Source organism: Diadema antillarum, unplaced genomic scaffold, assembly GCF_040938485.1.
Source record: "Diadema antillarum isolate AM-2024a unplaced genomic scaffold, OU_Dant_1.0 scf00000095, whole genome shotgun sequence".
Lineage (NCBI taxonomy): Eukaryota > Metazoa > Echinodermata > Echinoidea > Diadematoida > Diadematidae > Diadema > Diadema antillarum.
In genome coordinates, this window is record NW_027270984.1 from 921,723 (window position 1) to 937,912 (window position 16,190).

Below are 16,190 nucleotides of genomic sequence, written 5' to 3' on the forward strand. Positions count from 1 at the left end.
CTTTACAAGTAATGAAAAAATAGAGTTTCATGTGGTCGTAACTCCTTCTTCTTTGCTGATTTCCTTCATAATGGAGAACTGGTTATAGGTTGCAGGGTTGTCTAAAACAAGTATGTGTACTGAAGTCTCCTATTACATTGAATGGTTGACACTGGCACATGCTTACAACGATAATTGTCCAATAGTACGTTTGGCTTGTAAGCCTAGAAGAAAACTAAATTAGAGAGACTATGAAACAGAGAGGGATTCAATCACAATTTTCCTAAGTATAACCATATATACCTGGACTTAACTTCACACATAACCATTTTGTCCCTCGGATAGGACATAAAATGGAGGTCCCGTGTATGAGAGAGTCACAACTCATGCACGCAAAAGATCCCACTTCATTCATCCATCGCAAAGAGCAGGGTGTTTAACCCTGTGAAGTGGTCCCACCTCACATCCAACTGGACCCCATGGAAGACCAGCTTAACGTAGCTGAATATGGGCTATCCAGCCATCTTCTTAGATGGAAATGAACAAACAATTTTCATAACCGCAACTCTACCCCTCGCCCATGACATACATTGCAGTGTACCTTTTGATTCCTTACACAGTTCTGTTTTCGAATTTCAGCGGGGTTACAGAGACATAAGGAACCCTGACGATTATGGATATTAGTAAAAAAAAATCAACAACAACAACATAAAAAAGAAAAAAAAATCTGTAAAAGCGTGTTCATCGACACAATGTGATGTGAATGAAGGCGTTTAGAGTTGTTCAGACTATCAAGAACCCGTTTACTTTTAATGTGTATAATACAAGTTATGGTGCACTACAACGGAACAGGTTACCCAGACCCGCAATTAGAGTAACGGGAATGGAATGTCTGTCGCGCAGTCCGCCACAATGAACTCGGGTCTTTTCTCCTGGTCCTACACCCACTTTCGGACCCGGTCCAGTGGTCATAATTAACGGTCCGACAATCCTGGCCGAGTTATTCGCGCAGTACTTTCACTTTTTACATGTGATAATTTTACTGGGAATTGTAATATAGTTACCGTCCACGCAAAGGTCTTCGACTTCATCAGTCAGCTTCTGCTACATAATATAATTGCAAAGAAAGAAAGGATTACATCATAATTACATCGGTGGACGATGTAAAACGTACGTATCACAGTGGTATGCAAAACCCCAATTCATCAAAACTAATGTGTGGGACTATCAAATTAATTTGTTTTTTTACCAAAAGAGCCTACTTGATCAATAGATGTATTCCGCCTTATAATAAAAGATACATGTATATCACATACGTTATACCGCGTAGAAAGCTAGCTGGTAAGAAGATTCAACATCTCCAACCCCGAAAGAAAAAAAAAATGAATACTGACATATACTTCCAATGTTTATGACGGTGGTGCACATCAAGGACCCCCCCCCCCCCCAAAAAAAAAAAAAATGATGGCGCATGTCCAGCAAAATTACAGGAACTTGTTGATGCCGTTTTATCAAAGTACAGGCCTGCATCACTGTCCTTACTTCAAATTGTGTAGTTAACGCTGTCAAAACGACTCAGCTATTTTGATATAAACATGATGAACTAATCTTTTAAGCCAGTGGAAGTTCGTCTATAAGATTGACTCAGCAAGACCTCACGTTTAGAGTGTCTTTTTGTGTGCAATATTTTCTCGGAAAATAATAGTGTAAATTTCTTACACAAAGTGAGTCACAAAAAGTTCTATCCTCTCTTCCTCTTCTTTTTTTCTGCCCCTGTCTCTCTTTTTCTCTTTAACTTGTCGCCATCACCCAGCCTATACAGTCAATTTGTGCATCAATGCACATCGCCTGAGAATGCAAGCGCCTAAACGTCTTATGTAGTCCATTGAATCTCGACCCACGCATACCGTATTTAGAACAACAACATCAACAGGAGCATCACCACAAGGCTATATACCTACATTTTAAGAAGGGCAACATCGGAACAAAATGGGGTTGGGGTGATTGTTATGCAACTTTTCTTTGCCTGTGATTTAAGCAGCTCACTGTCCTTGTTATTCAAATCAAGACCGTGTATTCACAATGCGCGGTGCTATGCGGGCTGTCTGTGCGACATTTTGTGGACTGAAGCAGTGGAGGGTATATATAGGAGGCCTATAATGTAGGATGTGGATTTGCAAAGCTATGATTGTGCGTGTCGAACTCGAACGAGAAGGTATAAATGTTTACCATGCCTGAGGATACTCAACGGTGTCAAAACGACGGGAGAGAAAAAAAAAATCTAGAAAGCGGCGCCAGAACAGCCGGTAAAAGAGCACTGTGTGCCTTTGCCTGAGGAATTTGACAGCTAAATCTCCCAGATAGGAAAGATCAGACCTTAATTGCTTCTCTGAAGAAATTTGCTGAGCATCCTCAATAGAGAGCAAGACAGAAGTCCAAGGCTGGTGCACAAACTCGTACTCTTTGAGGATTTTGTTCTACTACTGCCTGTACAGCTTAGCACTTGGCTTTGCACACCCTTTTTATGACAAAAACAATCACGTGGTTTCTCCATTCCTATACATACTAATCAAGAAGGATACTGACTTTTTCTAGTATCTAAACAGACCTGCGTGAAATCATAACACGGGATGAAATTATAACCATGTGGCATATTCTGGGTAAAACATGCACACATACACACACATAGATTCTCTACTGAGGGTATAGAGGAAGTGCGATGGAAGATTGACAAACGGAAGCAATATCCGTTAACTATACCATACAATAGGCTGTGTCTCTGCTATTACATAATGTAGTTTCATTTGCGTTGATATCTCGCACGACACTTCATTTTACCTTGCACTCAGAAGACGCAGATTATTATGATCAACATTCCGAGTATACTCCACATGCATACATTCTTTGGATAATTTAAGCAAAAATACAACGCCTATGCGTCTTTTATCGATTCGCTGTTTGTCACGAAGCCAGGAGTCAGCAACGCAAAAAACCCTAATCATCTCTATGGCTTCAGGTTGCGCTGAAAAACAACCCAAACTTTTTAATCAAGGAAATCCTTGTGACATCCATCTTGTGTTTCGAGCCAGTTAAAATTATATACTATTTACAAAATGAACTCTCAAACAAAGATCATTCTAATTCATAGTAGAATGCTTTAGTCGAGTTGTCTTTATTGCAACATCTCATTATAAACGTTTGTGATCGATAATGGCAAGGTTGTTTGTTTGTTTGTTTGTTTTTTATTAAACAAATTTAAAGCATTTTATCTGCAGGAAATCTAAAGGTGTCACTAGTTTGTCCAAAAGTCTTCACGAATCTGTTCCCATGTTGTTGTTGGTTTTTTTTTTAATTAAAGAAGATATGCTATTAAAGAAAACCAAGACCTAAATATAAATTTGGACTGAGCGAAAGCAGCAATATTAGTATAGAACAAGTCAGTGATATTACCCTGCTTAGAATATGGCAGTAACAAGTCAGTGTACTTTTCATGGAAAATGTAATTTTGTGAAATTCTCCTAGAATATTTTCTGTACGTTGCTGACAATAATGACGTCATGAAATGTAGCAGTCTCTTTATTCAGCGATGACGACACCGAAACTTTAAAAATTCATAACTTTTGATTGTCCGATTGTCCTCAAAATTTCATTGATGTGTTCTACTAATATTGATGGGTTTCACTTAGTAACATTTATACTTGAGCTTCACTTTCCTTTACAGAGATCAGAAATTAGGACTTGATAATAAAAAAGGAGTTTTTCCTGGATTTCCTGTCTAAACAAACGTCCTAAGAATTATATGCGTGATCATTCTATACCTGTTACCTAGCTTTAGCATACGTTCTGTATACTTTAAAAAGGGTGAACTCTCCATTGGCGTTGACAACGAGCACACATGAAAGTTTGTAACAAAAGTGGGTATGATGTAGTGAGGGATGTTTTAAAAGAATATAAGTATATCCTCGTTCCAAACACTGACAGAAATTAAACGCGATGCATGATTGCTAAAAAAAAAACAACAACAACAACTTTGATTACACATATTAGCCATAACGCTGTAAGAATCTCTGAGCTAATGGAAAGGCGCCATTCGTTGTTGTATTTATTATGATAAGTATAAATGGTATTATCATTATTGTTGTTATTATTATTATCATTATTATTATTATTATTAGTAGTAGTAGTAGTAGTTGTTGTTGTTGTTGTTGTTGTTGTTGTAGGAGTACTACCAGTAGTAGTAGCAGTAGTATTATAGTGTATAGTAGTAGTATCATTACCATATCATCATCATCACCATTATCATCACCATCAACAGCAGCATTATTTTTTACTTCTTAACCTATAATCATATTGCATTGGTTATGAGTATATTCAAAAATGGGTTCAATTCACCATGCTTTAATCGTTTATTTGGAAACGGAGTACAGAAGAGCGTTATTGGTATACATTGTCAACATACTATCATGCATATTACATAGAATACAGTAGAAGTAGTAGTAGTAGTAGTAGTAGTAGAAGTAGTAGTAGTAGTAGTAGTAGTAGTAGTACTACTACATATGTAGTAGTGGATGTCAATAGTATAATAGCAGTACTTGGTGGAGTAGTAGAAGAAGTAGTATGCTGGACTCTGGTACGTACCAACTGTCCAATACTATAGTATTAAGAGTATAGGCCTTAAGTATAGCAATAGCAGTACTTATTGTAGTAATTGCCAGCATGGCAGCATTTTTATTCTACTCCTGACTATTGCATCATAATAAAGATATATATCATATATATGTATTATATATTATATGTTTATATATATATATATATATATATATATATATATATATATACATATATATATATATACAACCAGCACGATTTAGACGGTGCTTTGGATATTGTGAGAGAAAAGTGATGTGTATTTTTAAATGTTATGGGTATAATCACCATAGTGAAGTCTTACACTTCGAGAGACAGATGTCCATTAGTCTTAATGGCTTTAATGATGAAAAAAAAAAACCAAAATCGCATCTCTCGAGAGTAGATACTACACTAGGGCACTCTAGGGAGTAATTACTTATTGTCTGACATCTATATCCATGTTCGTATTTTGGCCATTTTGTTGCAGTGATGCTAATTATCTCCAGTTTCATTACCCGTTACGGTATTACATGAAATAAGAGACACACTGCGTTTAGGCCCTATAATGTTTCATCGGGTCTGAAGCATGCGTTGATGACGTGTTTGTTTGTTTTTTATAAAACAATTCCCCTGCCAACTCAAGCCCATAAATGGTAGTTAGTTTGTTTTTCGTATCTCTCCTAAAAGTCCCCCCCCCCTCTCTCTGAATTCTTTCGCTAATCTTTTATCTTTTCTTATTTTTCATGATTTTGAACTACTATGCCTCTTACAGAAAACGACCCCCCCAAAAAAAAAAATAGATAAAAGAAGAGAAATGAATAATGAATGAAGGTATAACTGGACATCTACACACTACATTATTTTAAGCCCCCCCCCCCCGATATCCAAATAAGATTTGCTTTTAATTCTTTTTATCCCTCTTTCTTTCTTCTCGCGCTTTCATTCATTACTCCTTCTATACCTGTCAATCATTTTTGTACTTCCCCTCTCTCTCACTTCTCTCTCCCCTCTACTACTCTCACACTTCCATTGTCTATTCTTTTACTCTTCCTTCATCTTTACTCATTTTTATGCTATTTTTGCTAAGTTTTGTTACACAACTAATGCAGAAAGCATGCATGAAAGGGAAGGGTTATAAGATGAAGTGAATGACATTTTTTTTTTTACATTTTGGTTTATATCACAATGAGAATGATTTTTTTTGTTGCTATTCTAAAACATGAAAGGAAGTCAGAAGCCAGATTTATGTTTCATTTTTCTGTGTATCTAATGTTTTCACATTTAATCAATTTTAGCTTGTACATAATGGTTAAGTCCATATGTTATAAATTGTTTTATATTTATTCCTCAGAGTTTTCAGTGTGTTAACCAGTGTAATTTTGAATAATTGTAAAGAATAAACAGCAATTCAGCCTGCTGGCTGCTATGTTTTATTGTGTTGTTGTTTTTTTGATCAATAAACCACTTCAATTTAAAAAAAATGAATAAGAGTGATGTGAACGTATGTAGAACATATTTTGCTCGCCTTTATTGTGAAAATGTGAATATCAAATAATGTAAATTTGTGATTGTTCTGTTCGTTTTAATATGTTGATCAGTGTCAGATTTGTTTTGCAACCACTAAATAGAAGCATAACTCTCAACCATACTTACTGTTTATATGAAGTTCCAACATGCGACAACTTTAACGGTGGCTGCAGCGATATATGCACATCTCGTCCTGGACTTGCCGGGGTCACGTGTTCATGCCCATCAGCCAATCAGACGTTAGCAAACGACAACAGAGTTTGCGTCCGTGAGTACTCAAACGTATTCATTGATATTCTATGAGAATTTTGTTGTCAAAAGGGGTATTGGAACTTAACTTGGAACAGCATTGGTTAACAATGTAGGGCCTACCTCATCCTTTTATGTCACCATGAAAACCTCTGTCTTCTCCAAGGTCTAAGGACTATTTAATTGAGGAAGGATTCCACAGGGTGGAAAATATTCAATCAAAATTATAGGTCTATTGGCAGTCAATGATTTCCTGTTTACTGCAACCATTGCAGACAGCTTTCTTTTCTTTTTTATCAGATGGCCCAAAGATTATTTTCACCCCAGCGTTTTATCAAGGCCTACTGATCGTGATAGGTGTGGGGAAATTTTACCGAAGATATAATTTGTCTAATGACCTAAGCTACAGTATATACACACCAGCCGGGAATCGAACCCACGATGTCACGTTAGATTCACCGGAGCCTTGAATAGGCGAGGCTACCACTCAAGTGCTCACGAACTGGGCTCAAGCTTTCCTCCGGGCACTGGGCGTGGCGCGTGTTCTGAGCCTCCCTGAATTCCGCCTTTGAACCTATAAACGCCAACTAATGTAGATATACATCAGCCACGAATGTAGAAAAATTGCCCACAAATGTAGAAATTAGACAGCTCTCACAAAATGTAGAAACGCCCACGAATGTAGAAATAATTCGCAAAAGTCGCCCACAGGTAACTTAAACACTTAAACGGTAAATTGTTTATTTGCTTTTGTTGACAGACATGTAAACTAACGTAAAATATGCTGTGTACGAGTGCGTGCATGTGTGTGTGTGTGTGTCTGTTTGTGTACCATATGGAAAGGTTGTCTCTTTTAATACACACAGAACACGCGCGCGCGCACCCTGTGTTATAACCTATGGAGACGCACAAGCAAAACCCGACTTACTGTCATTAATGGAAAAATATCATAAAGTAAGTAATGTCCGTGGACTTGTGGCTAGCGGTTTTCTAGTCTTAGGACATTTTTCTGTAGAATACTAAAATTAGAAGATAAATGGACTTCTAATAACGTCGGACTGGCTGCTCAAAAACAGCTTTGTGAGTTCACTTCAGAATAACTGCCCCATAGGATTGTACACACTTCCTGAAGTGTTCGCCGTGTGATGCAGTGATACCTCCCTATTTGAAAGGCTGTATCTCCGCAACCGAATGGCACATGAAGCTGTGGCTTCTACCATATTACGCGCCAAAAAATTCTCTATCATATATGTCAAACTCATTGTGATTGGATTGTAGGTCTTGTCGGAATTGGCAAAAAACTGAGAAGGTCCCGTCCTCAATCCAATCACAATCAGCGACTCAGAGAAGCTCATTATCATATGAAACATGACGTCACTGTTTATTTGTGGCTGCATTTGGACGAGTTATGATTTCATATACCGTGAGTTATAACGTAAATTGGATATGTATTTCTCATTTCTAAGTTTCCTGAAGTCAGCGGTGAACCCTTGTATTAACTGACCACCTACTGTACCAGTTATGACTTTATATGTTGCTGAGAAGATATAGAAAACGGGAATTTTCTTCTTCGATGATGTTCGATGATCATATCTTTCTCGGCAAGCGCATATACGCAGAGTGCACCATTGTGTAATGGGGGTGAACGTGCCCAGGTAACAACGAGTGGAGCATGAAGCACAGTGCAGTGCAGTGCCGGTGGAACTTGCAGTGGTCAACATTCCAACATGATTGTGAATCTACACTACATCAGCTTTCAGTTTCTATTTGTGCATCTTATAGAGTGTACTTGGGTTTTGCTATTAATTTACTGAAGTTGCTGCACATGACCAGAAAGCGACGTCTGTCAGCAATATAAGATTGATACCTCAGTGAGTGTGCGCGTATATGTGTGTGTGTGTGTGTGTGAGTGTGTGGTCAGTTAAAAAGCAGATAATGTAAACAATTTCATGAAAGGCATGTAATTCATGTTGTCAATGTAGATTTAACCCATATAATGCTATGTTTATGACTGCCCCTATGTTGTTTCTGCAGCATTTTACCCATATTCGACAATGGACCAGTCCGTATCACTGCTGTGTGCACGACGTGTGTGGCAGACCGTGTAGGCTCATGAATAATTCAAAGCGTGCACCTTGGCGTTCTGTGTGTGCGGGCAGCGTGCACTCTCAGCTGTAGAATGATTTTAGTAGACTTTTGGCCAAAAACCTTTCCATATGTGTGTGAAATATTATGGTATTGTATGCAATTTGTATGAAGTAGATACAATGCTTGATTACAAAAACATTTCTCTTCCCCCCCCCCCCCCCCCCCGGTCCGCAAGCTTCTGTTTCTATTTCGGTTCTGTCGGTATACTCAGAATTAACTGTACTCCACCTTAATAGTACGAATACGGTCGTGTATATGCAGGCCTGGAGAGGTATTTCTATTGAAGACTACACTGTTGGATGTAGACCTGACTGTTTCCTCGTTAAGTTTTTAATCATCAAAGATATTACTTATAAATTGCGCAATCGAGGAAGATTTATACACATTTTTTATGTGTTTTGTAAAATCTGTATTGCTTTGATAGATATGCCTATTAGAGATGACCATCAGAAATGTGATTTTTCCTGGGAAGAAAAGTAGACCTATTTGGAGACATTTTTACTGACCTAGAGCCTCAAAACTTGTCGGAGATCATAGAGAATTTCGATATAAATTACTTCATGGGGTGTCTTGTACTAAAGAGCAGTTATAAAATTAAAGTTTTGTTTTGCTGTTGCTAGGATTCGTGTTCTGTACCCCCAACATAGAACTCGCCGTTTGTATATTATGTAGGCCTACTACAGCCGAAAATAAACCACAAAGAGCTCTGTCAACATAATTTCTGCATTTGTGGTTGCAATTATGTATTCAACTTCGTTACTACATCAAAGTGGGCCTCGATTTCGACATTATTTGGCGCTATAGCCTGTTCTTACATTAAATTCATGGTTGACATTTTCTACTGACATTTTCTACAATATTGTGGGCGATGTTTTCTACATTTATGCCGGCGGTTGATGTATTTCTACAGTTAGTGGGCGTTTCTACGTTTTTTTTTTTTGGCGTTTCCATACCATTTTATAGTCATCACTGATCTCTAGTTGCGCCCTATCCGGTGGTAGTTAAATAGGTCCATGTGGGAAATCGAATACGGTACTTACTGTATTAAATTGCAATAATATTTTCCTATCGTACTCGTCTACTCGATAAAATATCGATCATATCGATTTCCAGGACAGTGATAAAATCACTTCTTCCTCTGAGTCCTCGTTCCAGGGTGTGTATGTAGGCCTAACGGTAGTCGTATTTTGACTGTCTGAAAGTGCGATCCCAAGAACACGATCAAAACAATTACAATGAATGCAAAAACAAAAGCAAAATAAAACAAAACAAAAAAACAAATTAGTTTGTGGTTCGAGTATAAAGATGCGTTTCATTTCTTTTGGAGAGCTATTAAAACCAAGGGTATAACTCAGAGTCATTGTTGTATGATTGTAAACTAGCCAAAACATGATTTGTTCGCTTTTTCCCCTCTTTTTGCTGCGGCACCATAAACAGCTGATCAGTCGTCATGTGACCCAACCACTGAATTCACGTGCGCGGACCTGGGAAACTGTATCCCGATATTCCAGGCCTGTGATGTGGTGAGAAACTGTATGGATGGCTCTGATGAGGCTGAAAACTATTGCTGTGAGTCTTTTTCTCTTTTTGTTGTTACGTGAGCGCCAGTTGGCAGAACTGAACGCTACATTAAGTTGCCACAATTATTGCTATTTAATATTGCCTATCCTTTGAAAGTTTAGGTTTTTGCCTGATAATTGTGACCGAGTTTGATCTCTATGTTCATGATGTTTGATGATGTCAAATGCATAGCCCGACCTGTGTCCCGACGCCTTACAGCGACTGGGCTGTGTATAGAACTTTACCACAAATAGAGTTTGCATTGCATTGGCGACAATACTGTATGGCCACGTTGCAAACTGGCCATGAATTCAGTTCATAATTGTTCTCACTGAATTACCTGGCCAACTGTTAACAAATGTGTTAGTGTTATGACGCCCAGTAACTTCAGTAAGTCAAAAGACTTGAAGAGTGAAGTTTACCGGTAGGCCGACAGTTGTACTGGTATACATGCTAACGCTAGGCTAGGTGAGGTTGTTAACCCGTTGATGAGGACGGAGTGATTTTGCTAGTTAGCTAGACTAGCATAAAATGCATTTCTCATAGATTTCTGGCTGCCCAAGTATTCTTGGGACTCGTCTTCAACTGGTTAAGAACCATTTTCCATGGACCAATGGTGATGAATGGCTGTGACATAACACTTTGGTACTCTATGAACAGACTGTCGTACGTGTCCCCATATGATCCCAGGGATTAATTTCAGTGGGAGAAATACTCATAACCATCTTGACTTCTGGGTCTTCAGTGGGCAATTTTTGAATTTTATCCCACACCCAGACTCAGAGAAAGATGAGATGGAACTGATAGCATTAAATCTGCACAAAATCATGCATGTTTAAGAGAAACAGCAGAACCTTTATTTCAATCTTCTGTACTGTAGCTGGCTGTTTAAGAACCAGGTAAACTTTGTAAATTTGGAATTTTAAGAAATTAAGGAAAAGATGGTAGCTTTTCAGATAAACCTTAAAATTGAAATCCTCATATCTACATCACTCAGGATATCATTGCTGTTTATTGTAAGCTCAAACAAAAGTCACAGACAGTTCTGAGAAATTAAAAGGCACAATTTAGCAATGTTTTCAACAACTAAAATGGAACTGCAATGTGCACAGTACAATATGCTACCACTACTGTACCATACCATTATTCTCTAACATTTTGTCATTCTAGAGTCTATAAAGCTATCTATGAAAGGTGTTTCAGAGTTGAAAATGAACAGAAATGATTCATAATGTGCATATCAATGAGTGACCAGATTTACCACATTTTTGACCAAATACTTGCTGTCTTGATCAAATTGCAGACAATCACCAGTGTGCCAGCGATCAGTTCACATGTTCCAACGGGCGCTGTATCTTCCAGCAGTTCCAGTGTGACTTCTTTGATGACTGTCTGGACAACAGTGATGAAGAAAACTGTGGTACTGTACATCATGTTTTGCTTTGTTTTTCGTGTGACAATCTTTATGAACTGTCAAGCAAACAAATGCGACAAATTCTCTTTGCTATATTTAGTCTATATAGACACACAACACTGCTCTTAATGGTATTTTACTATGTTCCATTGAATGTCTTTTAATGAAAAGAATGTTCATTGTGCAGCCACTTCTTTCAATTATCAAATACCATGCATGACTACACAAAGTGAATTCATATTTGAGTGTCAGTAATTTTCAGCTGTCTTCCAAGGATATTCCCACAGTGTTTGAACATTGAAATGTGATTTATAGCCCTTTTACTGGGACTTTTCTGAAGGGTGTGCTGACTCAACAGTGCTCACCAATAATGTCATATGAATGGATCAAGATTTTGCATGGCATCATGACAAGGTACATTTCTGTGGACCTGCTGATGGCAATAGCAATGTACAGTTGAACCTCTGTTATCCGGCCTCCCTTTATCCGGATCTCTCTATTATCCGGATGCAATCTCGCCGTGATTTTTTTATCTTTTTTTAATAATTACAGGAGGAAAGGGGGATTCCCAACTCCTTGAGAACTCCTACACAAACACACATGAATTACATATACTTGGTACATTTCTTAATAATTATTAGGTAAATCATCCCAAGAATTTATAAAAGAAAATGATTTCATTCTTGCAAACACGAACCTCTATTTTGGGGTCTGTTACTGAGTGTAACAATGAAAAGGTTGCAGTATACACATTACTACATGTGGTACTACAATGGGCTACATCAGTACATGTGTATGTACATGTACATGTATAAAGCATTGAGTCTCCCGTATCCGGCCAAATCCCTTATCCGGATGAGCCCCGGTCCCGACTTGTCCGGATACGAGAGGTTCAACTGTAATTTGAATTTTGATACCCCAACAGGATAGCTTCTAATTTTAGATCATACCATAATCATTTAGATGCCAACCTGTGGAAGCTCAATTTGCTGTGATACTTTACTGTAGGTGTACCCAGTTTCTAAGATAAGAAGCTGAAGCTCCTGGTAAACAGATTGCATCAAAATAAGTTGATGCAGTTAAAAGTATGCAGCAACATGCAGCAACATGAGTTGACCGCAGTGCATGGTAAAAATACCATTATAACATCAACATCGAGTCGATGCAGTTCAGGCTCAATTATAACTAGTAGCATTGCTTTCATTAGAACTCAATTTGAAGCTTGAATTAGAAAGATCATGTTATCAATTAATGCTGCTTTAGATTTGTTATTTCATTGATTCCTTATGGGATCTTACTGCAGAAGTTACCATCTCATTACATTTAGATTTTGCCGTCTACAATATTTTGGAGAAAGATTAACTGTAGATGGAACTGAATAAATGCACGGAAAGAAATTCGGAAAACCTGGCAATATGACAGAGAAACATGAACTTAGTGTTCTAAATGTGTTGTCAATTTAAGAAGTGGGTATAGATTTAGCAGTGTAAAGACTCTCGAAAATAGTGCCCCCAAAGCAAACAGTACCATGAAAATAAAGGTTTTTTTTTTTTTTTTTTTTTTTTTTTTTGGGGGGGGGGGGGGGGGGGGGGCCTTCATTTCCGTTTTAGTTTGAGTGATAGATCACTAAAAGCTCTAGAGTCTAGCTCCTAAACATGTTTGTATGATTTTAAGGAATACCACTGCGGATAGGTTTCAATTCACAAGTCATGATACTAGGTCATACAAGCACAACCATATGCCTTTATTCAACACATACATTATTATATTGAAACTCTGATTAACTTGTTGTTTCCAAGAGCAGAGTTTACAGTAGCAATATACTAGGAAAAACCATGTTGTAAAAAAAAGCAGTGAGTTAATTTGAGACAATTTGATATCTTATTACTATTTAAAAACAAATGTTAAATGACTGCTTTCATGCTGTTTGTGTAAATTCATAGTATACAATTTTTTTTTCTTGTCTTCTAAATCAATCAACAGGTGATGGTGATATATGCTCAAACAATTAAGCCCCCATCAAAGTGAACATTTATCACTCCAGTGGTATTTGCCAGTTGCATGAAGCAGAATAATTGTTAACATCTTTGTTTTGTTTTCTTCATGTCACTGTGTAGAAAATCCCACATGTGACCCGCTAACCAGTTTCACGTGCGCCAACGGTATTTGCATATCGGCCGATGGGGTCTGCAATGGCTTTGCCGACTGCCCGGATGGCCAGGCGTCCGACGAGAAAGACTGCCGTGAGTACCCCATGATATGTCACTTGACAGCGTCATATATGGACTTTGGCTGCAGATATTGCCATCTTGTTATTAAATTTGCACCGCTGAATTTCACTGTTTAGCTTTGTATTGGAGAGAGATCAGATGGAACTGATTAGATTCATTACATTTGTACAAAATCAGAAAACAAATTATAACTTTTTGCCATTTCAATTTGTGACAAAATTTTGTAAGAACAGAGTTAAACTTCAGGTCCCCAAATTATCATCAGTAACATCTGTGGTGCAACGTACATTCCCTTCAGTTATAACGAAATTGTGATGTAAGTAAAGACAACTGCTGGCCTTGAGGACGTTAATATTTACATGAGTTGCCTGCACATCCATCAAAGGGTCAAGACATTAAATATTCAAATTTATGGCAGGTTGCTTTTAGAACCACCAAGGACAAATAAAGAGATCTCTGGATAAAGATCAGTACAGAAATAAAATGCAATGACCTTAACCTGTTGAGGACGGACTGATTTTGCTGTAACATGCATTTCTCATAGACACCTACCTGAGTATTCTCGGGACTCGTCCTCAACGGGTTAACAGCCATATGGACATTTCCTTTAGACAACATCTTTGATGTTAATACGTCTCACATGGATTGTGTTAATGCATCAGTGATATTTTCAGTTCTATTCAAACTTTCACTGATATGTTTTTTGGACTTCTCCTCTCGTCCAAATATGATCTTTGGACCTTTGACTTTTCTTTCCCCTGCAGCACCAAGAGAATGTCCAGAAAACTACATTTCTTGCCCGGACAACAACATCTGTGTGTTCTCTCAGTGGCTGTGTGATGGAAGCAACGACTGTGGGGACAATTCCGACGAGGAGCCACTGTTCTGCGGTGAGTGCCAAAATTGCTTGCAAAGTAATCATTATCTCCACAATAGAGGTTGAGTGTTTGTTTACTGGCATTTGTTTGTTTGTTTGTTTGTTTGTTCATCTGCTTGCAATATTTCTTGGTAAGTCCTGATGTTGAATGAATACAGATGAAATGATGAATTCTAAAGATAGGTCTGTTGTAGTGAAATGACGAGGTGATTAGGTTTGTGGTGGTGGTTCAGAGTGTTATCCGCATTCAGGATGATTTCTTATTTAAAGGACGATTGTACAGTTCTGTGGCATTAGTGACCCTATAGGCTTCACTGTCGGGCATTGCACCCCAAGAATGCATCTAGTTTTGTGTTATCACAGTTTGATTGTGCAGTGCCCTTGAATCCATGTACAGTTAGTGTATACACTATATATGTAGCAAGTCTGTTTCTTTTCTTTTTCTTTTTTCTTTTTTTGCAACTCGGCACTTCCAGACAATTTCCTTGGTGGTTAGATTTGTGATTGTGGAATGAAGCGATGAATTCACAAAAATAAAACCTTATGAAATAATTAAATGGAGTATACAGTATTACATATGTACTATCAAATTGTCAACAAACATCAGCATGCCCAGTTTATCGCTCCGTATGCACTCATTTCAAACATTTTCATCATATTAGGAAGCAAGTGTTGTCAGAGGTCTGTTAACTCTTTATGTGCCACATTTGCACGTCCGACTCGTTCGACAGCATGTCAACTTCGCTTATTCTGCTCAAACGCACAAACCCACCCAAACCGATCGATAGATTGCCAAATGCCACAGCACAATGAAAGCGTGTTTCGCCCTGACGTTCCTCTCACATATAGCTTGCATTTTATGGTTGTAATTGACTAACATGCGGTGTTCCGTACTGGATTTGCATGTAAATTCTAAGTTTCTATCACTGTTTTGTGTGTAAAAGTCATGCCTTTACAGTAATTTAGTTACCAGTCATTTGAAAGATAACAATCATCGATTTATCATACAATTTACATAAAAGCAAAGCTTGGCATTTTCTCTACAACTTTACCCACTATAATACATGTCCAGCTTAACAGAAATCTATAGAAGTAATGTAGATTTGAAAAACAGAATGTTTTCTCAAAGCATGACAACGTTGGTGTCTCAGAATAACGTGGCACACAGGCGGTTTCCACCATGGCACATGAAGAGTTAAACATTTCTTTAAATGAATACTATCAAAAATGACATCAAAATGCTTTGTGCCAGGATCAATCAAATTTTCACCTCATAATCTTTGCAGTGGTATATTGATCATAAATGAACAATGTTAGTGGCATCATATTTCAAGTAACTGCAGCGTACAGTATCTTTGCCTAAGAACTTCCCACAGAATTGTCATCTGCTTTCAATCTTCGACTGCCACCCTTAATAACTCTACTGCATTAATTTACCACGCTCTGCCCCTGCAGGTTCTAGGACTTGTGCTCCAGAGGACTTTCTGTGTGACAGCGGGAGATGTATACCTGGTTCCTGGCGCTGCGACGGAGAGAGGGACTGTATGGGTGGTGAAGATGAAGATGAATACTGCTG

At 38.0% G+C, this 16,190-nt stretch overlaps 1 protein-coding gene across 1 annotated transcript in view; it reads left to right on the forward strand.

Annotated features, from left to right (window-relative positions):
* LOC139718498 (low-density lipoprotein receptor-related protein 2-like) overlaps window positions 1-16,190 on the forward strand; it is a 57,725-nt gene that overhangs the window by 10,238 nt on the left and 31,297 nt on the right. Inside the window, exons 2-7 of the mRNA XM_071629971.1 lie at window positions 6,275-6,403; window positions 9,970-10,101; window positions 11,396-11,512; window positions 13,624-13,749; window positions 14,502-14,627; window positions 16,070-16,189. Coding sequence (XP_071486072.1) covers window positions 6,275-6,403; window positions 9,970-10,101; window positions 11,396-11,512; window positions 13,624-13,749; window positions 14,502-14,627; window positions 16,070-16,189 — 750 coding nt within the window. The remainder of the gene's footprint in view (window positions 1-6,274; window positions 6,404-9,969; window positions 10,102-11,395; window positions 11,513-13,623; window positions 13,750-14,501; window positions 14,628-16,069; window position 16,190) is intronic.